At 40.7% G+C, this 27,254-nt stretch overlaps 1 protein-coding gene across 3 annotated transcripts; it reads right to left on the reverse strand.

The window, feature by feature from the left end:
* Positions 1-238: 238 nt before the first annotated feature.
* On the reverse strand, positions 239-26,707 carry LOC148651253 (kinesin-like protein KIFC3). Of its 3 annotated transcripts, XM_088601324.1 has the most exons (20): positions 26,529-26,707; positions 26,036-26,169; positions 24,175-24,286; positions 22,227-22,393; positions 21,214-21,472; positions 18,904-19,103; positions 17,431-17,496; positions 16,615-16,752; positions 15,109-15,306; positions 14,464-14,637; positions 14,051-14,198; positions 12,804-12,934; positions 11,324-11,435; positions 10,574-10,755; positions 9,435-9,539; positions 7,771-7,901; positions 5,960-6,083; positions 4,914-5,043; positions 3,848-4,077; positions 239-3,068 (listed from the first exon to the last, which is right to left on the reverse strand). In XM_088601324.1, the coding sequence occupies exons 2-20, from the start codon at positions 26,144-26,146 to the stop codon at positions 2,937-2,939; spliced, it is 2,850 nt and encodes a 949-aa protein (XP_088457450.1). In that variant the 5' UTR covers positions 26,147-26,169; positions 26,529-26,707; the 3' UTR covers positions 239-2,936. The 3 variants fall into 3 exon arrangements, with proteins under 3 accessions (XP_088457450.1, XP_088457452.1, XP_088457451.1); XM_088601326.1 differs by having other exon boundaries at positions 22,227-22,284; positions 26,036-26,707; XM_088601325.1 differs by having other exon boundaries at positions 14,464-14,625; positions 26,036-26,707.
* Between the last annotated feature and the right edge of the window lie 547 nt (positions 26,708-27,254).

Raw genomic sequence — 27,254 nt, forward strand, 5'->3', positions numbered from 1 at the left:
AATTCTTAGGTAGGACCAGTCAGGACATTCATGTGTCAGCAATGTGATTGTATTAGGGTGGTTACACTGAGGAGCTTGTTTAGGGATTTACACTGTGTGCAAAGTACCAAAATGTCTGACTATTTCTGTGGATGAATTCAGTTGTTGTGTGAAGTGGTTTTACAAGTATACAAAGACATGCTCTAGCATTTGAGCAAAACTATAAATAATTATTGGATGGAAAGAGTACAAAATTAAATTGTATTGCCATGATTTTATTCAATACATATATTACACAATATTTCCCACTGTATCCTGCCTTCGTGATACAGTTTGCCCTCATTATATAGACAAGGACACTATAACAAAGTCCAAATCAACATTCATCACAGTCATTTATGTAAAAAATACATTGTTAGACATTGGTTTATAATTCATAAGGATTTGGTAACATATTGTTGAGTAGTTACTTAGATAGTTACTAATACATGCAAATGATCATACTAATGAGTTTATTTTTTGCATGGGTTTTGAGATTAAGCACCATTAAATATTTATTTGTACATACTCAGTGATGTGAATAATGAGTTACTTCTTCAATTTTACTGGAACCTCAAGATTCAATAGAATGTATTTTAACTCAGTTTGTTGACTCTTGAAGCTAAGAATGTCAAAGCTAGCTACAGTTTGAGAGTCTGGGAGATATTTATCTAATTCATAAACCAATTATAATAATACCCCTACAATGTGTTAGTGAAATGCTAGATTTTTTTTATTTTTTCAGCAATAATTGAAATGTCAACTAATTTTCATGCACTAAAGCTGAGTTACCTACAGAAAGACAGTCATAATATTGAAATTCACCAACAATTGCATTTGTCTTTGGAGACTTCTTTTAGATGTGTGATTCATGCAGAGCTTTAAAGTGTGAGAAATGAAGAATGGAGTAAAGCAGACTGTTAAAAACAAGTATTAGTATAATTATTTTATCGTGCCTGAAAAAGTAAGCAAAGCAGTCAAAGCAGACAATTGTATAGAATCTAATGTAGACAGTCGTAAGTGAAATGAAATTTGGTTTGAAAAATTCAGAGCAGAGCTTGTGCAATGTGGAATGTACAGACTGTGGTGTATTGTATAGCATTCTGATGCTCCATTTCCATTTGCAGTACATTAACAAATTTCCATTGATTTTCGAATTGCTCTCATTCTTATTTAATGTCTGCATTACTCTTGTATTATGACACTTTTTCAGAGACTAAACAAACAAAATTTAAACCCACAGAATCTAGCAGCTTATGTGGATTAGTTTTAGGATATCATGCTAAACAAAGTGCTCTCTTCTATAGCTCTGAGAAACAGCTGCACTACTCTCCCCCCCCCTATCTCTTCACTGAGCTTTAATATCTAGCTCTGTTGGAATTTAGCCTAAGAATGGCTTCTTATACTAATTCAGCTGAACTAAGCTAGATGCTAAGCTAAGGCAGAAGTTCAAGTCACTGAACTGACTACAAAAATAAAAAGATTCTTGTAGAGCAAGAGCCCTTAACAGTCTCAGCTATCTGGGGAATTTTCCTTAAATTGCTCTGCTATGCACCTTACATAATGGCAAATATTAAAATACTGGCCAATTCTAAACCTAAGTCCATAAGTTACAATTAAGTCTAACACTTACGACTACTAAATAAGCATATTGGAAAACTTCATAATGAACTATGGCATCAATTATTAACAATGAGAAACATTTATTTATACTCGCAGTGCAATTGTAAAACCTTTTTTTTACCCAGGGGTAAATTTGACCAAAAAATATGTTTCAGGTTCAGACTAAATTTAATATAAATATTTATATTGCTCCTTTTCATTCCTTGACTTTTTTAAGTTTGCTCCATAAAACATTTAGAATTACCCTTGCATTAGCTTAGGAAGCATTGTGCAGAGTGAAAAGCTCTGAAAATCCTCCTTTACCTTTTATGAAGGCTATGCTTTAAATGTACTGTCGGAGCTGTGCCTCCTTTATACTGTACATCTTAATCTCATTGACATTTAAACAAAGATGCCAAATATGACCAGCTGCTACCAGCAAAATGTTCAGAGTTAAACATGTGTCCACAGCTCTAGCCCTTGAGGTCCAGAATAAGGGTGGGATTTTTAGTATTCCTCTTTTTACAAGTGACAGATGTAAGGCTAACTACGTTGCTCTGTGATTACCTGAATCAGTTTAATCTCCCTTTTTCACATATAAAAAATGTATGTGAAATTTTCAAGTCATACAGCAGAACCCGATGGTTGTGCTAGAAATGTTTATCGGTGGCTAATGTAAGACATTGATTTCTTGAGCACAACTGGATAAAAAACTACGATGACGGGGTTTATAGGTCACAAGAAATTCTGATTCCTCTGTTAATATTACATATGCACTTGCAAATTTCTCAATGCTGGCACCAGTCTCATCTACATTTTAATTGAAAGCAACACAACTGATATTAGAAACATTAAGCATTACCTTGCAGATATCAGGAATGCTGTTTCTGTGAACTGAGGCACTCCCATAAGTGTCAGTTTCAAAAGCTTTGAAAGTTTCACTTATGTACTGTAGGTCCAGTATTTTCAGCCAGCTTGTAATTCTGATTCCTGAACCTCTCTCAAGAGACACCACATCACCTAAACCCAAATATTCTCCTGGTCTAAACCACTGAGCCAGAGATTAATCCCTGAGTATATTTTAAACTGTGTCAAGTTTGTCAGAGAAAAGTTGCCAGTTTACAAATCAGTTAAAACAAAGCTGACTGAAGCACTGCAAGGATGTTCCTGCTGGGCCTCTAGTGGTTGTATTGCAGGTTAGTAATCACATTGGAGCCCTTGATTTTAATCTTAGCCCTTGTGATGTTGTGGATCCAGCCATTAGCTTCACAAGCTGGCTTGGAGGTGCTGTTACTGTTTTGGTTAGTCAGTGTAATTTAGGAGAAAAACTCGCAGTGCCCCGCGGGCTCGATTTTCCGCGATGCAGGGCCGAGCTCCACCTTACAAACCCTCTGTGCAAACTTCAGAGAGCACATGGTCTCCTCGACATTCCTCTCCAGTGGGGAGATCTACAAGAAACAGAAAATGGAAGTCAGACTACTGGTTTTAGCAACGTACCTGGAAGTACAGTTACAACTGAGAACAAGATGCATTTATTGACCCAAAAGAATTAGGGAGTGTGATCCATCACTCAATTAACTACAGACTGAGCTGGAGGTTGAATCTGGGTCGAACGGGATGCAGAAAGACAATGATCTCAAACATACAAGACCTACAACAGCATGGCTGAAGAAGATATTTTGTCTTTTGGGAAGACCCTTATCCCATGCAAGAAAACTCCAAATGTCCTCTATATGAAGTAGCTCTGTAAGGACAACCAGTTGAATGCTAAAAGACTGATAAACAGCTCCAGGAAACATCTACTTGGAGTCATTATTGCCCAAGGAGGCACCAACCATTATTTTTTACAAATATTGTACATCTTTGTTCTCTACATAAAATAATGTTGTTTTCCTTTATTAAGCCTTACATGAAGATGTAAGCCGTCTCACAGGTATTTTCTCTGCACTGTAAAGTGTGGTGAGAATATAAAACATGGACTTAAAAATTATTCATCCAAAAATGTTTTGGTTGGTAACCAGATGTTCCAGGTGACTAAACACAATTATTGGAGATGGAAAACAGAAAATGGACAGTGGTACTTATTTGTATTGTTATGTGGTAGCTCAAATACAGACACAGTGATAAAAAATGTAAAAGTAGTCATAATGCAAGGAGATTGAACAGTTCCCAATAGTTTGACCTCTGATTCTGCCCTATGTTTCTCCACCTCCTCTTGGACCCATACCTGTACCACCATCACAGTCTTGTTGCCTTTGCCGAGAGAATCTTGCAGCAGGTAAGTAAGTCTGGAGTTTCTGAAGGGAATGTGGGTCTGCTTGCCCCTCAGAGCCTGGATGACGTCCCCCAGAGCCAGCAGGGAGCGGTTGATGTTCTGGGCTTCCTTGAGTCTCTCACCTTCAGCCCCAGACTTCCACACGCGCTCTGAACCCGCCAGGTCCACCAGGTTCAGCTTCCCTGGACATTCCAAACACAAGAAATGACAGCTGTTGCACTGTAGCCTTTCTGTGGGGCTCATTACAAAAATCAATGTATTATGCTGCAGTCGGATGTTGACAACAATGATTTTCTATCAGTGCTATAAGTGTGGAAGAGTGACTGAATAATCCATTGCTTGGCAAAAACTGAATAGAACTTCACACATTTTTAACTGCTGTATCTAATACAGGGTCAAGGGGGTAACAAGGCAGGATACACCCTGGATGGGATGCCAGCCCATGACGAGACACACAAAAACGTACAAACTCACACCAAGTCCAATTTCGCCTGAAGCCAATTACTCTTCCAGTATGTCTTTGGGCTTTGGGAAGAAATCTGCACAAACACAGGGAGAACATGCAACTCCATGCAGATAGCAGCCCAGGTCTGAAATCGGTTTGGAGCCAGCACTGGGAGATGGCAATGCTAACCACTGCACCACAGAAATATTTGCTAAGAAAACTTCAGTGAATTCAAGATTACTTTGGGCTCTGTTTGCCGAAAGCCAAACAACAAAACATGCTAAAGAATAGCTCTGCTATAAATGTCTACAAAATGGTTTTCTGGTGATGCTCTTTGAAATTCCCTTGCCCCTGACCATTCTTTCCTCTTGAAATACTCTCTTTCACATGGGCCGAAAAATTCAGAATAGGGTTCAATCCCAGCCTGGACAGCAAAAACAAGCTTGAGAGTCTCTTGTTGGCATTGGTCTCTGCAACACACTCTACGACACTGTGAAAAATTAACTTCTGGAATTCCACAAAGACCGGGGTCTCCAGTTTCAGAGTTACTGCATGGCCTGCACTCTTCCTTACCAGTGGTCTTGGCCCCGTTTGCCAGGTCCGTGCCAGTGACAGTGACAGTGAGCAGGGCATGTGAGCGAGAGCTGTGCTGGTTCATCTTAGTGCTGTAGGTTATCCTGTTCTTCCGGCCCAAAGCTAATATCTGCACAAATGAAGAACAGCATTGGCAGACACAAAGGGAACTGAATAATGAGCATTACAACCCAAAGGGCTGGACATGAAAATACCCATGTAACATTTTAATGTTCTAATTATTCTTAATCTAACAGCAGCTTGATTCTGTCAATCAAGTCACTTTGTAAGAGGATTGTATTCACTTTGAGATACAGGTTGTCTCATCAGTTCACAATTTTACTTGAATGTGTGTCATTGGGTATCTTCACTAGGAGGACTGGGCTGTATGATGTGGTTGGAAAAACAAAAAACCCATAAACAAACCATGATCTATATATTTATTCTTGCCTTGTGTAGAGCAAACAAGATACTTTAGAGTTGCTGTTTTTTTTTTTATATGGCAACGCAGGTTTAATTTGATTGGACAACTGGAACAATTTCAACTTTCTTTACTTTAGTTTGGAATTTTCCGGTTAATTCCTTTTAACTTCCCCCTTCAGTTAAGGATTTCCAATTGTCAGTTGAGTTTAACTGCTACAAGCCTTGCCCAGGCACAGTAAGGAATGAGAAAATTCCTTTCTGAAAAAGGTCTGTTTCCAAGGTGCGCACTCTTGGCCTATCCATTATCTGCCTACTACCCTACTGTGAGCCCCAGGGATCTGTAGTGGGATACCTTCAACAATACACTCCTCTGCCTCACACACATGAGCTAGCTGTGTACAGACAGATACTTGAGGAACCATGCTATCCTCTGGCTAGGTACCTAGCAAAAACACTCAAAGAAGCAATGCTTGAACTGCCTACTCTCTGAACCTGAGAAGTCACCTAATGTAGTCCTGAAGTACAAATAGTCACCATTTTGTCTAATACACCAAGGGTATGTGTTCAACAGAACTGTAGGAGGGAGGGGGAGCTCAAGACTCTGGGAAGGGAGAGAGACTCACTTTCCTCATGCGCTGGAAGCTCTTGACCTCAATGACTCTCAGACCTGGAACATGCAGCTGTCCAGTCCCATCTGGGTTCATCTTAATGTCGAGTTTCTCCCCAGGATCCTTACTGAGTAGATCTCTGAGGAAAACAAAATTCTACTGAACAACCGAAATTCATGTAAACCAAGATTGTGCATGATTGGACAATATACCATATTGCAGGAGTCTCAAACCTTAGTCCTGTAAATCCCAAAACTAGATACCCTAATAGGTCACCATAAATGACCTACACACTGGCACACACCCTATACCAGCAGCCATATCACTCTGCAACTCATAACTGGCAGCCCACTGAAGCTAAGCAGGTGTAAGCCTGGACAGTACCTTGATGGGAGACCTCCTGGGAAAAACTAAGGTTGCTGCTGGAAGTGTTAGTGGGGCCAGCAGGGGCACTCACCCTGCGGTCCATGTGGGTCCTAATACCCCAGTATAGTGACGGGGACACTAAACTGTAAACAGACGCTGTCCTTCGGATGAGACGTAAAACTGAGGTCCTGACTCTCTGTGGTCATTAAAAATCCCAGGGCACTTCTCGAAAAGAATAGGGGTTTAACCCCAGCGTCCCAATGGAAATTTAGCCTCCTGATAATCCCCATTAAATCCTTCATTACTCTGTTCTCCTCCCCACTGAGAGCTGCTGTGTGGTGAGTGTACAGGTGCACTATGGCTGCTGTCGCATCATCCAGGTGGATGCTGCACATTGGTGGTGGTGGAGGGGTCCCCAATACCTGTAAAGCGCTTTGAGTGGGGTGTCCAGAAAATAAATATTAGGAACTCTGGTGTAGGTTATTGATCAATTAAGCAATTAATGTTAAAATGTACACTGGTCCTTGTGAGCTTAATGATTTTCACATTTTTGTTCCAAATGATCTATAAATTACTTGATTGAAAACACCACCTGTTTAAATTATCATAGTTGAATTGTTCCAGGTCTACCTATAACAGCTGCTGGACTGGGGTTCTCCAGGACCTGGGCTGGAGACTGCTGCAATAGATGTTTCATTTATGAGTTTTCATATGTTTTTAATTCAGCTTGAAGAATCTGTACAGTATTAATGAAGAATTATCTTGATTAAAATATGTTATCCACCCTAAACAGGTTTCTTCTCAAGGTGTAGAACATACAGTATAAGTACAGAACTTCTAAAATTACTTATTTTGAACTTTAGAAAGATTTTGATAAAATAGTAAGAAAACTTTAACTATAAACTATAAAATTCATAATCAAATGATAATGTAAATAAATATACTGACAGGCTTTAAAAACACAACGAATGCTTTTAGCTACAATGGAACAAGTAATACAGTAGGTTTATTCCATGCTGAAAAGCGAAGGAAGAAAATGCAACGTTTTGGCCGTGGAGCCTTCTTCAGGTATGTAGAGCAAACAAGAGACTTTAGAGTTGCTGTTTCTTTGGATATGGCCACGCAGGTTTAATTTGATTGGGATGACTGGAACAATTTCAACTTTCTTTGCTTTAGAATTTTCCAGTTAATTCCTTTTAACTCCCCCCTTCAGTTAAGGATTTCCAATTGTCAGTTGAGTTAAACTGCTACAACCCTTGCCCAAGCACAGGAAGGAATTAGAATACACACACCTGAAGAAGGCTCCACAGCCGAAATGTTATTTCGTTATTAACGAAAATATATTGTACTTATATTGTACAAGGAAGTGACACACAAATACTCCAAAGTTGTATGTCATATGCTGTAGAGACATACTAGGGTGACAAGGATGACAGACAGACAGACAGGTAGCGTAGTACCTGAGCACTTCATTGTAGATCTCCATTACACTGAGGGTAACAGTGTAGTTCCACATATCCTTCCTCTCCTGGATCTCACTAAAAAGGTGTTTTAGGGCTCGTTGGTTTATCCCTGGGTTTTCAACACTGCCCTGAAAAAAATAGCAGAAATCAAAAAGAACTTATAATTTGAAGAGGCTACATTCTACAAATTGGCCACAACAATATATTAACAATATATTCAAGATGCAAAATGTAATTTTGGATGTTCACATTTTTTCCTGTTTCACAAGATGCTTTTCCTGAAACTCAGCATTGAGAAAATATAATATTTGGGAGTTAAGTTTAACTCAAGAATTGTGAGGGGGAAACCTTTTTATAATTGTAGCCATTCTTAGAACTTTGTAAAAGAATGACAATATAGTAGAGACCTTCCAAAATAATGAAAGGTATAATTAACTCATTCACAAGCACTATTTAAATTGTTTTGGCATGTTGCAACGTGCATTCTCAAAAGAATCTGTCTGTACTATGCTCACAAATGCTAGCTAATACACAACAAAAATGGAAGTTGATGTTCTGCTTCTTTCAGTACAGCTAACACTACCTCTCCTACTACTGCTACTATTAATTATAGAAAAAAAAAACTAATTAAACATATTTTTAATAGGAATAGTGCCTGACATGACAAACTGTGTGTGCTTATTGTTGAAGGACAAATACAGCTGCCTTTTAAATAAGTATTGACCTACTATACCTTCTGACTTATCACTGCAAGAATGCTTAAAACAGTAGTTTATCCAATCTGGCACTTACGTCTGTGTACACTCAGCAGCTATTATAATTTACATTGCCTGCATTTGAAGTACTATTGTGCAAATTGAGTTTGATTATAGATGCTGATATCAGTGGTAATAAGAATGAGTTACAGTACATTTCTTTTTGGAAATATACAAATTATCCTGCTGTACAGTTCCTCCCTGCCGCACTCACAGTGGTAACAATAGTCCAGACAGCACTGCAGAGCAATAAAAAATTCCTGTTTCTTTCTGCTGCAGTGCCTTAATTTTATCAGCACCGGTTTCTGGTATTCATTGCTTCAGGAACCAGATCACCTTATATGATTAACAACTTAATACAGATCCCTTACTTTAAGTAAAATTACTATTTTACTAGTGATATCCACAATAACCAATACACAATATAAAATGACCTAGATCTGTGAGTGTAATAATGCATTTGATAATTACTGTGAACAGCCTTATAATGTATTCTACCAGATTTCTTAGTCAGTAACAACAGATATTTTGTTGTGCAATGGATGAGGATATAAAGACCCAATTAAATTTTCCTGGCACAGTGCAATCTGACGCAGTGCAGTCCTGTTCTGCACCTACTGTATACCCCACAAACCAACCAGTGAAATAATTCTTCAAGTCCCATTGTTTTGCATGTAGTGAGAAAACAAAATCTGCTTCACAGGTTGCATTTATCATTTGCACTCTGCAGTGTTAAGCAGAGTCCTCCTCCCCATCCCAAATCCGCACCAGACTGAGGTCCAATGTGATTTATGTGAATGCAGGTAAATGCAGATCACCCAAACAACAGGAGGGAAGCCAGTGTAAGCTGGCAATTCCACGAATTCTTCAGAGAATCAGAGCTCAGAATGTAGCCAAGGATAATACCTCCATTGTGTAGGTTTTCCCAGAGCCAGTCTGCCCATAGGCAAAAATGCAAACATTGTAGCCATCGATGCAGGAAGTTACCAGAGGCTCAATCTCCTGAAACACCTATAAAAGAGCAACAAATTCCATCGAATCCCTGCTCCAATACAATCTTTCCAAAGATAACACACTTATTTCATTTTTAAAATAAAATTAAGAAAAGAGGCCTGGGAAGGTAATTCACACCCAAAGACAACAAACTGGGAAATTTAATAAACCTCTCACATTATTAGGATACGATGTTAAACTCATGAATTTGGGTCTCTGGCAGTGTTCAATGTCAACATAAAAATGAAAGATGAATTTGTTAAATAGCTTCTAATTGACTTAAACAAGATCCTCTTATGTGGTTAGAATAAACATGTATTGAGTTTTTGGACAGTTTAACACAAGTGTAATTAACACGATTGAAGATCATGGCTGAAATTGATCTACTTTGCTTGAAGGTTGTTTTGCATTCTCTGAATTTGGTGCCCCAGTTAGAATAGAGGAACTTATGGATTTGAAGGTACAGTATTTGAACCAAAACTGGAGTCTTCTGTCATGAATATCAAACATGGTCAAGTTCAATGTCCAAATGGTTAAGAAAACATAGCACAATGTTCTTAGTTATTCATCACAGACTTTATCAAAACATGTAGAAGCTGAATAAAGCACATCACACGCTCAGGTCAAGTGACCGGGAGGGCCTGAATACGTTCTGTATGGTTGTTTGGTCAAACATCCCTCATGGGAAGTTTAAGGCCCTCCTTTCCTTACCAGAGCCAAGGGAGAGTTCAAGAAATACTGGTTGCTGGGTTAAAATAAATTTAAATAAATTAATTTCGAACTGTTTTTGACATGCTTCATTTATAGACTTCATTACGATGCTGAAGGTCATAAAATCCATTCATTTTTGATGGATTTAATGCAACATTCTGAATGAGCATCTGGATTTTCATGCTAAATCAGCTTTAAATTTGAGTTCTTCTAAGGTTTGAATGAAACTGGAGGCTGCTGTCTATCCAGATGGTGGACTTTGTTTAATTCCATACTGGAGCTTCTCTGGGGATCCTGGAAGGAACAGCAGTGACTGCAGGTAGTGCACAGCGGGCCAGTACCTCATCCTGTGTAGCCTGAGGCTGAAACACCTTGTCCAGCTCGAATGTACGTTCCCGGCCTTTGCTTCGGACAATGACAGCTGATTCATTATTGGGGTCGGTTGTCACCACTGTCGTTTGTCCTTCCTCCTGCTGGTCTTCCACCAGAACAGGCTTCACGCGGCACAGGACACGAATATTGCCTGTCATATCACACACAATGCCAGTGGGACATCTTAAAGACATGAACACCACAAATCCTTTCTGGTTTGGTTTGCTCCTTGCTGTATTACACTGTACTGTTCTGTGTTAGGCTTGTACTGCAGGAGCAATATTCTATGGTCCTGGATAAAATACCTCCAGTTAACTTCAGCTAAAAAAAACCTGTATGACAGTCACCATTCCACAGAGGTTATTATTCCTTCTTTGTTCTATTAAACGTGATCAATTTGGACTTCATAAGAAGAAACATTAATACAGAAAAACCTTGCATATACTTAATTAATCATGCATATTGTAAATAATGGATGAACACTACAGCAGAATTTGGTTTCTTTAATTTAAAAGAAAACAAGATTCCTATCATTGTTCCAAATTCCATTCTGTGTTAGATGATTTCTAACACATTTTGAATAAGGGGCAGGTCAGAGGAATCAGCTTACACTTCCTCACTTTCCCCTATACAGTATGTGGCTGCAGGTTTCAGAGATGTAAATCGTGACGTGTCTTTAAAACTTTATTGAAACAGGAAGTCCCTTGTTGTTACCATACCTTTGAGTTCCACCAGTTGCTCATGGTACTTTCTACGCAACGCCACTTCCTTCCTGTATTTCTCCAGAATATCTCTATTGGCCTCAGACACCTCAGTGATTGCACTGCACAGCTGATGAAAACAATAAAAAGGGTATTAAAAAGCTTCTGGATGTGTCACAGGAAAGGTACCAGCAAGATACCAACCCAGGTCATCATTCCTGAGCAAAGATAAATTTGTTGCTATTTAAGACCTCACTTAAGTCTTTCAGTTCCAGTGATTTTATTACACCTTACAATTGTTCAATGGATTGTACTGGATTTAGCACGTTAATCTATAAGAAAGCCTAAAACTGAAGTTACAAGTTGTTACAAGTAGGATCTCATCCAGGATCTAAAGAGCTCATCCAGGATCTAAGGATCATCCAGCCATTTCTTGAAGCAACAATGGAATTCAACTTGGCAGCCGGCTGGATAGTTTGATCCAGACCCCACAAACCTACAGTATGTGTGAAGAGGTGCTTCCACATTTCAGTCTTAAATACACTTCCTCTTAGTTTCCACTTGTTTCCTTTATCCAGAGTTATTGCTAAAGTAGTCCTCTAGATTGACTATTGTTAAAGAGTTTTCCATTTTTCCATAAAGTCCTCTATGGCAGTTTCCTCTGTTCAAGACTAAAGAAGTTAATCTTTAACCTAAAAAACTGGAAGGTCAGGAAATAAAGGCATCATGTGCTCAAACCTGAGTCATGTCACTTGCTCACAGTGACCTTCCCAAGCTGTGGTGCAAAGTGGGCTCAGTGCTGCAGAAGGTGGTTTGAGTTTATTTGGTCTGGGTGCATTCAGCTCCTGGAGAAACAGCCTCCCAGGAGCTTGCAGACTCACAGTGTTGTAGGTAAGGGACATTCCCCTCCTTCAGTCAGCACCGCACCACCTGAATAAGGCTTCAGAGCTGGTCAAAAGACTAATGACTCAAAGGTGGGAAGGTTGGAGGAGTATATTTATACTTCCTCACTCTCGCTGTGTGTAGTTACAGGGTTTGTAGCCATGAACCAAGACAAGAAACACAGATGGTGGCTATAAATTGTGTGTCTATCCATCCATCCATCCATCCATTTTTACCACTTTATCCAATACAGGGTAGCAGGAAAGACAGTGCCTATCCTGGCAAGCAACAGGCGGAAAACAGAATATACCTTGGATTGGACACCAGTCCATCACAAGGCACACACACGCACATGGGTCAATTTGACAAAAGCCAATTCACCCGCCAGTATATCTTTCAGTCTGGAAGGAAAAAGGGGAATTCAAAGGAAACCCATGCAAATGGAGGGGCCCATAGTTACAAGGCAGCAATGCTATCCATTGCGCTACCATGCCCTTGTACAATATTCCCATTTTAAATTAAAGACAACAACATACTGCATATAAGCATTAAAATAGATAAATAGAGCATGCCTAAAAATCACATCACTCCCATCGTAAAACATGCCCGAACAGACCTGTTTCTTTGCCTCACTGATAGCGGCACCATAGAAGTCGGAGAAGCTCCGGACCTGACTGCGCAGGCTGCTGTAGTTGGCCTTCACCGCGTGGAGTGCAGGCTGCAGCGCTGACAGGCGGCTCTGCAGACCTGCGGGATAAAAGACCAGCACCTTTGTGTGCAGAGCCAGAGTAAATCCAAACAGGACGAAAACAGCAAGACAAAACCTGGAAGCTGGCACGGATAAGCTGAAGGAGGACAGCCCGGGGGGAAACTTGGGGAGGCCTTATTTCAGCAATGGAACCACAAAGACTGAAAGTGATGCATGATATGTTTTATCTGGTGAACCAGCAAACTGTAACAAGGATATTACAATTGATCTTCTAATCAAAACATGCAAGAGCTCCTAAGTTCTAGACTACACAATGAGGTTTTAGCATTAACTGCAAAGAGGGCTATAGAAAACATGACATTCTAAGGAAAACATAAGCCATAGTGAAATTATTTTTAAAACAAAAGAACCTTGTATGTGTCACGTCAGTTAAGACCAACTCTTAAGCGATCTAATCAGCACCAGCAGCGGGTGATTATTAACAAACGCATGGAGAATGGTGAGGACAGCTCTCACCAAGTCAACCCAGAACCAGGCCAAATTCACAAACTGACACTTCAGACCAGCCCCCATTTTCGGTGAGGACAGTTTGTTTGGCTATCAACAAGGAACCTACCTCTACGCCTGCTTTCCAAGAAGCTCGGGCCTAGGAATATCGGCCCTTTCAGCAGTGATAGCTGCTATTTATACCATCTTAACCTGCTTCCCGCTGCTCGGTATTGAGTCTACTCCTTGAGAGCTCTACCTGGCGTTTTTCCCGTACCTCGTTTATTCTGGATATTGGACTCCCCTTCTGCCTTTTCGACTTTGGACCTCGCCTCTCGCCTCAGACTGTTTGCCATCTGTGTTCTCCCTGGATTATGACTTACCTTACGCCTTTTGACCACGACCTTGCCTCTCGTTTTGGATTGTTCGCCTGCCTCATCTACTACCCGTGCCTGCGTCTGCACAGGATCCTTGTATCTCCCCACCAGGGATTCCTAACAGTATGTTTCTGTGTATGGATGGAAATGACCACTATAATAAGGAAAATTCAGTATAGCTACAAAATTCCCCCCATGAGAGAGCATTACTGTATTTTGAACCCCCGTGGAAAGATTTACTCCAATAGTTACCTGTGAATTGCTCTTACATTGAGTGCAGGGGGAAGATACCTGTGAACTGCTCCCGCAGGTGCTGAAGGTGCTGCTCTGAACACTCCGCGGCCTCTCTCACTGCCTCCTCCTTCCTGGCCTCCAGGTGCCCGATCTCTGTCAGCAACTGCTGCCCCAGCCTCCCGATCTCAGACTCGTAAGCCACAATCTAAATCAGTGAGTTCAACACAGATCACAAACACCCTGGTGTGTTTCAGAACACCAGTATACTTCTTTGAAACTAAAGAGGGGGTGCACGATGGTGTCACTAAGTTTTTTCTTATTTTTAAAATTTCAATAGGAAACACAAACCAATTTAACATGACGTAGAAAATATCTGTACCTGCAAAACCAAGGCCATGCTTACTAGGAATGTACAACTACTTACAGTGCTGATTGGTAGCTGCTGGAATGTTGTTTTTAATCTAAATTACCTTTTTCTGCAGGCTGGCAGAAATTTCTTCAGAATCCCTGAGCTGCCCCTCCAGTTCCCTGTATTTTTCATTCTGGCTGGACAGCTTCTCCGCCAGGTGCTCATTCCTCTCTCTCGTCTCGGCCAGCAGCCTGAGAGTTCCAGGTGAGTCCACCTCCACAGTCTGTGTGACATACTGCAGGATCCAGACAGCCCCAGACCTGTGTCAGTGGTCCTCAATAAACATGTCTAGCACAGGTTTCCCTGTGACACAAATACTTCAACACTTTCACAAGTTTTCTTTTGAATGTAGTAGAAGCATCGCACTTACTGAAGAAAGGCACTCAGCTTTTGACATTCTTGATTTTTGAACATTGTATAGTTTTCCATTTTAGATATATACTATAAAGTAGCTTACTATCTGTTAGATAAACCTTTAATTTTTATTGTACATATATATTTTTTCAATTATACAAGTGAATGAATAGAATCAGTGTATATGTGTTCCTGGTTCAGTCTATCTCTTACTTTTGGGGAAGGACTGACACTGGGAAACAGTGCTGCCCAGCCCTGACTGTGGCTCAGCTCTGGTGGCAGAAAAGCAGCCTCAGAGGAAACTCAGCTCTCACAGACATGCACACGTGCGAGACCCATACTGTCCTCGTACCTTGATCTTGGGCCCTCTGCTCCTCTCCTTGTCCAGCTCAAGCTGCAGCTCCCTCACCCTGTCCTCTCGGCGATGCAGCTCCTCTTTCCTCCTCCACTCGGTCTGCTCCGCCTCTCTCTCCAAGTGAGCCAGCTGCTCGGCCCGGAGCTGCAGAGAGCTCTCCAGCTGCTGAACCCGGCTCCGCAGAGACTCGTTTTCCTGGAAGAGGTACAGATTTTCAGAGTGTAGCCACTGCTTTTGTGGCTTCGGTATTTGTCTTTCGTGTTTGAACGTTCAGCTGAGACATGACAAGGTACACTCCATAACTTTCTAGTGAAAGATGAGTACGCTCCATAATATTCAGCTAAGAGATGACTGGATGCTCTCTCTACCACATTCTACCAAGTAATGACAGAGCACACTCCACAGTATTCTGCTAAGTGATGGCAAGATAGACTCCATAACGTTCTACTGAGAGATGTCAAGATACACTGCACAACATTCTACTAAAAGATAACAAGATTCTCTCTATATAATGTTCTGCAGAGAGATAACAGAACGCTTTCTGTATAACGTAAGAGAGAGATGACAGAGTACACTCCAGAATCGAATCTGACTCTATGAGACTGTGAGTTGCCTGGAAGCTGAAGCCAAGTTGATGGGAGATTTGCTGCTGATTAAATCCAGATAATCAAAATAATTAGCTGCTTTTAGGATACAGAGTCCTTGTAATTCGATGCAGCAAAATAAGTAAGAAGGATTTATAACTCTTACAGTTTTTTTAAATTGAATTGCCTATTTTTTATTGCTCCAAATTTCTAATTGCCAAACTGACAAATTTAGCTTTGACAGAAATACCTTATAGGCAGTGTGTGGGAAGTGACAGCTATTCACACCTTGTTCCAAAACGTTTGTCAGGGAACAATTTTTCATGCCACACTGCCCACAGAGAGTTAGTGCTTATTGATGAGATCACAAGCTAACAGGTGCTCAGCAAACCCAGTATTTTACACTAATCTGAAGATAACCTTTTCAGCTTCTGGGCAATCAAGAGTAATCCACTGCTTAGAAAATACAGTAAATGGCATACCCGAGCCCACACAATGCCTACACTGCAGGGCTCAACCTGTGCCCTGACTGCTTTTCTTTACTGCTGTTTGAGCCACATGGGAACCCATAGAGTAACTGCATTGATGTGTTCATCGATCCTGCCCAAAGTGTATAATTCAGGTGGGTAGCTGCGTCAGCATGTGTAGGCTGCAAAGGAACAAGTAATAGGTTTATTCCAAGCTGAAAAGAGAAGAAAGTAACACAATGTTGTGGTTTTTTTCTTCTCTTTTTAGCATGGAATAAACCTATTCCATAAAACATTGCAGGTGTTTTATGGAATAAACACCTACAATTATGTTTAGAACAATAATGTCTTCTGCAAATATTGTCAGTCTATTATGGCAGGTTCATACAGCATGTAGGGATCAAGAACCTAAATCTTAATGAAGTGGAAGAGCTTAAGAAGAGACTCCTCACCTTGATGAGCGCAGTGCTGGATTGAGCAGGCAGGAGGGAAAGCTGCTGTAAGAGGCCCTGAGTCATGCTGAGGCTCTGCTTCAGACTCTCATTCTCAGCTGAGAGGTAAAGGGCTCGTTTCTCTGAATCAGTCACTCCCTAGAAACAGAAAGGCAGGAGAACCACTTCATATGAGAAAAATGTATCTCGATAAGGCTAGCAACCATTCTATGAGCTTATAACAGCATACATCATTTTTTTCCTGGCCTACTTTCATCCCATGAACCCTAAAAAAAAACTGCAGACTGTAACTAAGGACACTGCAGCGCAGACATGCTGGGCTGGTTAGCTACTGGTTTGTTGTGGAGTTTGTAGTGCATGAGTTCAAAAAAGGTGTAAAGGCAAATGAGTCATTGATATTGACAGCAAGTGTAATTAGTCCGAAAGAACAACAGCAAAAATGCAAATCTGAATGTTATAAGCAGAAGATAATTGTTTTACTGTGATCAAAATCTATATTTTAATTATGCCATTTTTCATTTTAGTTGACAATGTGTCAAGCAATCTCATACAAAATAAAGATAAGGAAAGCGCAAGTTAGTATCAGGTTTAATAATTGGGTTGTACTTTTTAGAATGAATCGTGCAAGAGGTTTCCGTAATCAGTTTTTTTATGCACCTTGATTTCAACCTTAATTCTATAATGCATGATCTCTTAATTAAATGCTCCCAAATTTCAGACAGACTTCTGAAAGGGTGGAACATTTTAATTTTAGGTACTGTACACTGAGGTCCCCTAAGGACTCATGAGTTCATATTTAACAGGCATTCGACTCACTGTCTCTGTTCTCAGCCGAGTCAGCTCCTCTTCTCTCTCCTCAATACGCTGCTTCAAGTCCTCAATCTAAACATAATGAGAGCAGTGAGACACACCACGCGGACAGCTTTAATGCCTTGGCACTAGATTGAACAGATTTCTGGCTCATCTTCTCTGGAAGTTTCCCCCTTTAGAAATATTTTATCTTCCATTTTCTGTTTGGGATCACTCTTTCTATCACTTTTTTGATATTTTGACTATTTTGATATTTTCTTCTAAAGGAAATCAGGATTTCAATCATACAACCATCCTATTAAGACCACAAACATATTCCATACCTTTCCCCACCAGTGAAACAGATATATGCGTGCAACTACAGCTGTATAGGACCATCACTCTATGATAATGTACTCATAGGACTCATTGTTGTCCTGGCAACAATGTATTGTTTCAAACTGCTGTCTATCACACTAATTTCATTAGAGTGCAAAACGAACTTAAAAAGCTGACTGTGAGGTCAGTCACAGACACTGGAGAATGGGTTTCCTTGTGTAGCCTATGCAGACCAGAGAGTGAGTACTTTTGTTTTTGGTTTTGTATCCTGGGACAGGCTGACTGGCTTGGGCTGTATGGGCCTTTAGCCTGGCTGCTGTGCTACTGTTTAAAGATTGTCTCATCTTAACTCTCTGCCACACTGCACCACTTTGTAGGCAGTGGAAAATTTCACTGCACAACATCTTCTGCCATTGGAGAATTCTATGCAGTCTAGGTTTCAGGGAATAACATAAATCTGTAACATGTTCACTGAACTGAGTCCTGGTGCACTCTCCCCCTCTAAACTCCTCTGTTGCAGGGCAGTACTACGCCGTAGCAGTGATGTGCTCAGATCTGCTCTGCCCCTGCCTGAATTCACAGTTCCAGAGCCACACAGCACCACTCTGTAGACAGCAGAGAAGTCAGCTGTGCCACAAAATTAGATTTTCTGTCGAGTCAAAATTCTGCATTATCAAGATTTCAAGGGTGTGATATTATTTCTGTAGCATGCTTACTGCATTGCACTCTGTTACAGACACCCACGGAGTCTTCTATATACTGTACGTGCAATATTGATTGATGTTGTTATCCATGTAGCGGCACAGTTCCATTAGATGGTCATTTTAAGCATTAAGCAATAGAGCAATTATATTCTAACTCTTTAACTCCACATGATATCTTCTTTTGCTATGTTTTTCTACTAAATGCTTCACACAATAGAAATGGCTCATTGGTATTTAACTGTAGTTGCACAGTGCTCAGTCATAATTCAAATAAGCCTAAACCTAAATAATATGTACTTTGTGTACAACTGCTATGCATCAGTCCCTAGATGGGGCATGAGGCCAAGCCCCTGATAAAGATGTTTGTTTCATGCTTCAATCACGTGTTGTCAGGGCTGCAGTTACTTTGTGTCAGTACTTCCTATTTTAAGAAAGCAGGTCCTAGTGAGAGCATTACCTCCTGCTGGAAGTCCTTGGCTATGTGCTGCCTGTCTTTTTCCCTCTGCTCCAGCTGCCTTTGCAGACTCTGTAGCTCCCCCTGTAGGCTGCTCCTCTCCCCCTGCAGGCGACGCAGAGACTGTACCAGCTGGTGAAGGCCGTCCTGGGCTCGTGGGCTCAGCACGGCAGGGCCAGAGCAAGGAGCAGACACACACTCTCCTGCCAGGCAGGAAGTCAGAGACACTGAATTTCACAGTACTGCTACCACTTATAATAATTTACAGGACATCACCAGCATGAACACATGCAGCGAGCTGAGAATTAGGTGTAAATACAAAAAGCCATCAGTGCCTGTCATGGTCCTGATCATTTCTCAAAATACAAAATTATTTCCAGGTGGAACAAACTGATGGACTAAACTCCAATAGAATTTATGCTGATTGATGATTGAATCTATTTTGTGATGACAGTCCACATATGAATTCTAAAATATCCTACAAATCACATCATTGGTGGCTGTGGTTTCTGTTTTCTTACTGTTTTAAATGGTATAAGACAATCATTGAACCATTTTGTTCAGCATTCTAGTATTTCCAATTATAATGTACATAACCACAATAAATTACCTGTAGGAAAAACAGGGTGTTCTGTTAAATGGGGACTGGCCTCTTTGAGCAACTATTTTTCACTGGAATTAAACCTTTTAAGACCTTCCAAGAAAGCTGTAAGATGGTTTCTCTTTTTACTAGGCTAGAATACAATTTTATCAATTTCTGTGAGGACAACTCTGGTTAATTAATATTTTAAAATTGTTACTGGACAAACAGTGATTAATTTTTCTGACAGATTACCTGGATATAAACTATGAAAAATGTGAACTTGTTTCCTTTAATAAGAATGAGATACAAGTGAGTACTACAAATACTAGAATAATATAAAAGAAGCACTTGAAAAGGAGAAATGCAGACGTGTTGTAGGTTCTCATGTTTTAGATGGTTAAATGTATAATGCAATTTTCTCAACTGATGAAAAATGTTTTGGTGTTTGGTGTGGTAAAGAATACAATTGCAGATACTGCCAGAATATTGCATTGCAGATACTGCAATAAGCTAACACAAGCTCCAACGTCACACAGCCGGTACTCTGCCCATTAGAGAGCACTCTCTGGTGAATACAGGCTAATTATAGCACACATACTCATGACATAGAGGCACTAGCTTTAGAGTTCTCTAGCAGCATAAAGCACAGCACTTGGGATTTTATTATTGATGAAAAGCCACCATCATCCCCAAAGCCTGGAGGTGTTATCTTCTGGGCTTGTAAAGGAGAAATGTGATTCGTATCACCTTACAGCACCCCGAGCCATATCAGGCTGAAGGAACGCCTTCCTACATGAGGCAACTCTTGTTCATTTAACCCAGATTCGACACTGAGGATTGAGGCTTAAGGCTCTGCCACACATATTCAATCCAGTGAATGTTACTCTTAAGTGGTATTATATATTACAACAACATTTCAATTATTATATCTCTATTTGGATATGGAGTACACTTTGTGCACTTCTCCTGGAAGAAGAAAGTCATTAGAACATCTCCTCCAAGTTAGCTGTAAAACAGCAGTGTGAATAAATACCTTGGGCTCCAGAATCTGGAGTGGTGCAGTTGCACTGCAGTTGTAGCCCTGAGCAGAGGTACGTCACCCAGATTGCCCTTATAAGTAATGTGCTGCATAAACGAGCCTCCGTGTCCTCCTTGTAAATGGGAATTTGCTCTTAATTAACTGGCACTGAGCCCCACACCACGTCAGCTGGAGGACATACTGTACATTTGTGCTAAGCTTATAACTCGCTTGAGGTTTCTCAAAAGTTAGTTTGCCGGGTTTAACAAGGTCGATTTTTCCATCTTCAGTGATCCACAAAAATATATGTTTAAAAAAATCAATATGAATACTGCTTTTGTTAACAGGTGTTTTGTTAACCCTCTGGCTGTGACCTGATCTTCCGTACACACAAAATAACACGTCTCAAACCATTTCCATGGGGACAATCCGATGATGAATTGTTACTGCGTACAGGGCTACAAACACTCACAATAACAGTGATGATAATACTTAGAATAATAAACAGCCCTCCGGAATGCAAAGAGCAGCATTAGCCCAGAGATAATGTAATGCCGAGCACAGGCACGGTGTAAAGTGATAGCGTAGAGTGGAGTGCCAGGGAGAGACTGGAGCAGCTGTCCGCGCAGAAGGCTCGTGTGTGGTGTACAAGGTGGACAGACACCCTGAGGGGGCTCTGCTGAGGCAGGCCAGAGGAGGCCTGATGGCTCACCCCTGGGCTGCGTGGCCTCCAGGAGGCTCTGCTGCTCGGCGATCGCTCCCTCCAGGCTGCCGATGACGCTGCCCTGGTCTCTCAGCCTCTGGCGGTAGGCGGCGCGCAGGGCCCGCAGCCTGCGGCGGTGCCGGGCCCTGTGGCGCCCCAGCTGCAGGCGGTGCTGCTCCGCCCGCTCCTGCAGCCGCTGCATGTGGGAGTACTGCTCCAGGAAGTTCAGCAGGTGGGACATCACTGTCAGCAGCGGGGACTCTCCAGCCTGGAGGAAGACGGGGTGTGCCGTTTGATCCATGTCTTCTCACTTTCAGCACCATTCACGGCTGTACTATACTCACTGCTGCCCTGTATTCACTGCTGTACTATACTCACGGCTGCCCTGTATTCACTGTATTACTGTATTCACTGCTGTACTATACTCACTGCTGCCCTGTATTCACTGCTGTACTATACTCACGGCTGCCCTGTATTCACTGTATTACTGTATTCACTGCTGTACTATACTCACTGCTGCCCTGTATTCACTGCTGTACTATACTCACTGCTGCCCTGTATTCACTGTTCTACTGTATTCACTGCTGTACTATACTCACTGCTGCCCTGTATTCACTGTTCTACTGTATTCACTGCTGTACTATACCCCCTCCTGCCCTGTATTCACTGTTCTACTGTATTCACTGCTGTACAATACTCACTGCTGCCCTGTATTCACTGTTCTACTGTATTCACTGCTGTACTATACTCACTGCTGCTCAACATGTAGCATGTTACTGTTCTAATGTATTCACTGTTCTACTATTTTCGCTATTGTACTGACACTGTTTTCACTGCTGCACTGTATTTACTCTTCTGCTGTATTCACTTCTGTGCTGCAATCACTGATGAATCAATTGAACTGAAATTTGTTGATCATCTGTAAGAGTGGCACAGTGGTTAGAACCACATTCACCACATTCCTCAACATACGTAAATATCCCACTCATGCTTCATGTCTAAAGGAGAGTATTGCAGGATACCGTTATGCTGCTCCTCTCATGCTGTGTGTGTGAATCCCTCCTCTCTTCTGATTCCCGTCTAAAACAAAGGAAAGCATCAAGAGGGGAGGTTGCGCTGCCCTCGAAGCCTTCGTCACAGCACTCCTCTTCCTCACTGAGAGAAAGACTATCACTCTCAGAGATGCTGCCTGCAAAGGGAATACATTTCCAGACAGCAGAGTTAGAGAGAGAAAATACAGCTAAAGGAAAGACAGAACAAAAGTAGAGATAAACAATAAGACATGAATATACCTTAAACAGTCAGAAAGAGAGGAGATACAATCAGTACAATCAGAAAGAGAAAAGATTTGAGAGACACTACATAACCAGAGAGGGTCAATCAGTGCAGTTAGAAGATGGAATGTACTTTGAAAGTCTTTAAAAGACTTTCTATCTTAGAACTCAATTCCTGTTTTCTGTTTTGAGAGGACAGTATTGAATTGACCTACTGTAACAGACACAGTAGGACTGGAGCATAGGATTACTATAAAAACAAAATGACAGGAAATGAGAGGAGTCAGCCATGAGATATGATGCTAACTACACTGACTACACCATGAAAGATTTCTTCACAGAGAAGATAACTGAATTTATCATTGCTGGGACTGGCAAGGGGACATTTCCAGATCTGCTTCTTTAATAACAGAGGTAACACAGTGCTACAGACTGGTGGATAAAGCCCAAAAATGCCTAAGAATGAAAACATTGCTTTTTAACCCATCAGTCCTTCCCACTGAACCCTGAAATCAAACAAACTGTTCATCAGACATGGCTGTACAGCTGTGCTAACAAATTGAACGTCTGTATTCATCATCAGAAAACACCCGAATGGTGTTTCTGTGAAAGGGTAGAAACCAGGGCCTGAGTGAGTGAACAGAGAGTGAGCCAAAATGTACATTAAAATTAAATAATTCCACATCTTTCAAAACAAGTCTTTAGAAACACAATAAAAACATTGTTATTAATTTAATGTGAGATTAATGGTTGTGTTTGGAAAAAAACTGAGAAATTTGCATAGAGAAAATGCATACTTTGTTTTAAGGATGGAATCCTACTGATTTGAGGTTCCCTGCATTGAGATTCATCAAGGTCTGAGTCTATTTGGATTTTACATTTTTTATATGACAAACACTGAGTCGAGAGTTTTCCGTTTTGATTTGACATTTTTTTATATGACAAACACACGTTTTCTACAACGCAAATAAATAGATGTTTATAATTTCCTCATGAAGAATTAAACACGTAAGTATTAAAATGCAAAGCAAATTTGAAAAATATCCACTTAAAGAGCAAGGCATACAAATGTTTAAAACATAATAGATCTTAGAATTCAGTTCTTAGCAGGCTTGTCAAGACATTTACAGTCAAAAGTAATTTCTTAGAGCAAAAAATGGGTCCTGTGATATTACAAAGAGAAGTCACTCAAGGGCTGCATCTTTGATATTTATTTCTCCATACTGATCATTTTGGTTTATGATTGAAATGAAAGAGGACTTTGTCCCTCATGTTGTTCCTAAAACAAATCAGACTTTTGTCTTTGCTTGCCCCCTTCCATGAGATTTAGCATATCCTGTCATATCAGCAGCCTTGGAGTATAGAAAGACACAACATATACCAAAAAAAAACCACAACAACCTAAAAGTACCTAATAACAACAGAGATGTGTTTAGTGGATTAGCACTGATCATCACACAGGGCTTGACACAGATATTCATCTATTATCCTTCCCCACTGGCATTTGGAAAGCAGACAATTCCACTCTGATACTACATTTCTTGTGCATAGTAGCCTTGAATATTTAAACAGACAATGCTCTCACACAGTAATACCAGCTCTCTAAGCAATATCACAATACAGTGATCACGAAGGGAGAGCACATGCCTGCTCATATCTACCAAGTATACCAGCCTCTCCCACAAGGAACACCTACTGTCTGAGTCTGTCAGACTGGCACCTCGCTCCTTTTGGAGACATGGAGCAGCGCCCTCTTTTCTTCTCCTGCTCCTTGTTTCCATGGAAACACTGCCAGCAGCCTGAGGAGTCTGAAAGAAAGCAGAAGGATTCCAACAGAGGATCAGGGGTGCTATTATAATAGAAACCGTAATCCACACACCTATTCACCTCAGATGAAGAGTACAGATAATGTCTGTGTACTTTAGAATATAATACTAGCATTATTGTGTAGACTTGTGGAAATCAGTCTGACTCTGCTCCCTGTGCTATGCTGTCCCTGAAATGACTCTGGACACTGAATGGAGTGTGGGAAATTAGGAAAAACTGAACACATTGGTTTTATTTTTTGTGCCCCATACTACAGTGAATGAAGTAACACATTGAAGTTGTCAATAATTGAAAAATCATTAATCCCAGAAATTATAATGGCTCCTTAACGCAGACGACACTCTGCCCAAGGGCTTAAAACTTCATTGAGGAGCCTAGTTGACCCTAATACACTATGAATATAAGAACATTGTTAATAAACAGTCCATGCAGCCTGTCGAACATGTTCAGTTGATTCTCCTTAGGTAAGTGATCCAATGACCTAATTTGCCCTTGTTCCTTTCAGGATACAGCCATCGGCTTCAACATCATGGCTAGAAATCTTGTTTCATACTCCCACAATTCTTTGTGTAAAAAGGTTTTGAACACAAATCCTTGTCGTTTCCACTCGCATTCTCTAGGTGTGTTTCGTTGTTGGTTTTGGAAAAATCTATGGGATTAATGTTGTCAATGCATTTGATGATTTTGAATACTTGAATCAGATGGCCTAGAATCAGATAGCTTTCCAGTGTATGACATCCTCTTCTGCTTCAGAATGCACAGGTAGTGGAATAAAATGGAAGCATCTGGATTTATGAGGACACCCAGTATGTTGAAAGTAATGTCTTCCACACAAGTAACTACAAATTTCAATCTGGGGTGGCAACAGCCATTTTCCGCAAAAACAGTCTGCCAAGAACTCCATATAGTTGGGTTGCAGTGCACAAACCACTCAACACACTTGGAATTCCACATTTGGTGAGATGAATATTAGACGAATCAAGCATTTCTTTGCTACTAGGAGTGATGTCTTCTAGGAAGACACCCCACTCCATCCACAAAGTACAGTATGTGTGGTTGCCCAATGGTTTCATGGGCCTGACATATGACATACATATGTTACAGCCTTCACAGTCACCAGATCTTGAACCCAGAAGAGGGTTCATGTGATATTCTGGAACGAAGCCTAAGACAGTGTTATCAAGACCTCCATCAACCAAGGACGAGTTAATTTGGGCTTCTTGCAAAATAAACGTGCTGTACCCCTCCTACAGAATTCCAGATTCTGTAGTACTGCACTTACAGGCTGTACTAGTCACATGGGGTGGTCTAACACCATATTAAGTGACTCTACTTTGTTGATTCCATTTTTTGTCCACAACCTGTATCTGGTTGCTTTCCTCTAATTGATTTTAGAGCAGCAAAAGATTTCTATATTTTAATAACCACAATTGTACTTTACAGTTTATAATGTAAAAATTATGTCTTATAATGTAACATGGGAAAAGTTATAATTCTTTCAAGTGGATGATTGTTTCACTGAAAAATATACTGTATATTTCCCAGTGAAATGTACATTATTAAAAAAAAATCTATTTTAAAACAGCAGCTTTTGCTGTGGCAGCTCAGAGTTCACATAGTGACATTCCCTAAACTAAACAGGATCTGTGAAGGTCAGTGCCATCTTGTGACGAGAATGGCCATATATGTCCCAGCAGGAATCTTCTCAGATTCAACAGAAATACTCTTACCTGTGCAGGAACTCCACCCTGCAGCACAGGCCCTGCCTCCTCCTGCGATGTCTCCTCCTTCTTGAAGAGGGTGTAGAAAATATAGACGAGCAGGGAGTAAAAAGCATACATCTCCAGACCCGGACTTGAACTCACTGCAGGAATTAAATAAGTCAGACCTCACGGTTAAATAAGGTCTATATTCCTTGCAGCGCGCTGAGAGAATATACAGGACACAATGAGTGAAACACAGTGGCACTAAACTCAACCAGCCTTCTAATACTGTTCAAGAAAGGCATAGAAACCTTTATGCCCTGACTGGAGCTTGTGATCCCCTTCTCATACAATGGAGACAATAACAAGCTTTTCATTCTGACATTGGCAATTTCAATGTAACAGATTAATGATCTTCCAGATCCTTGCTTCATCTCCAGTAAAAATCAATCTGATCCTTTCTTCTCGCTCGATCAGTCCCTCAGCCCTTTCTCCTTCTGTCGCACATTGTTTCCCATACCCAGTTTCAAATTAAGCCTCCTTCATCAGTCTCTTCACTGCCCTGTGGGCGACTCTGCAGTCTCACATTCCTTCAGGTTTTGGCTGTGTCCTGAGATGGAGATCAGCCCCAGTTGCAGCAGCAGGCTGCTCTGTGTTCCAGTACAGTCTGGCCCTTACAGTGAGACTGCCCCCCTCCCTCATTCCACACTCTCTGTGAAGGCTGCAGTCGTCAGGAGCATGCTCAGTGAGCACAGCCTCTCATCCTGTAGCCTAATGGCTGATGAGAAGCAATGGATATTGATAAGGCTTCATCTTTCTATGGCAACACCAGTCACATAATTCCCAAACCAAAAAATCAGTCAAAGGCAAATTCTAAGAAGAAGATAATCAATTTGTGTTTTTTTTTTACTGGGAGAAATATACCTTAATAACTCAATCAACACTAAAAACACAGTCTGAGAAATGAAATACTTTATTAGGATGAGAAACAACAACAATCTCTGCTCTGTAAGGCAAATACTGAAGCCTTTATTGTAATGGACAACACAAGATGTGTATGTTAGAAGGTATTTTCAAACATTTAAATTGAGGATGTATTTCTGAATTCAGTGATGTCGTATCAGTGAGGCAGTCAGCATTGCTTTCTCTTAGGTCCTGGATTAAAATATCTGATAAAGTACATATATGCAGCTCTTATAGATAATTGTTGCACTGTTTAGAGCACAATTCAAGCAGTTATATTTAG

Source organism: Lepisosteus platostomus, chromosome 12, assembly GCF_059453375.1.
Source record: "Lepisosteus platostomus isolate fLepPlt1 chromosome 12, fLepPlt1.hap1, whole genome shotgun sequence".
NCBI classification, from domain to species: domain Eukaryota; kingdom Metazoa; phylum Chordata; class Actinopteri; order Semionotiformes; family Lepisosteidae; genus Lepisosteus; species Lepisosteus platostomus.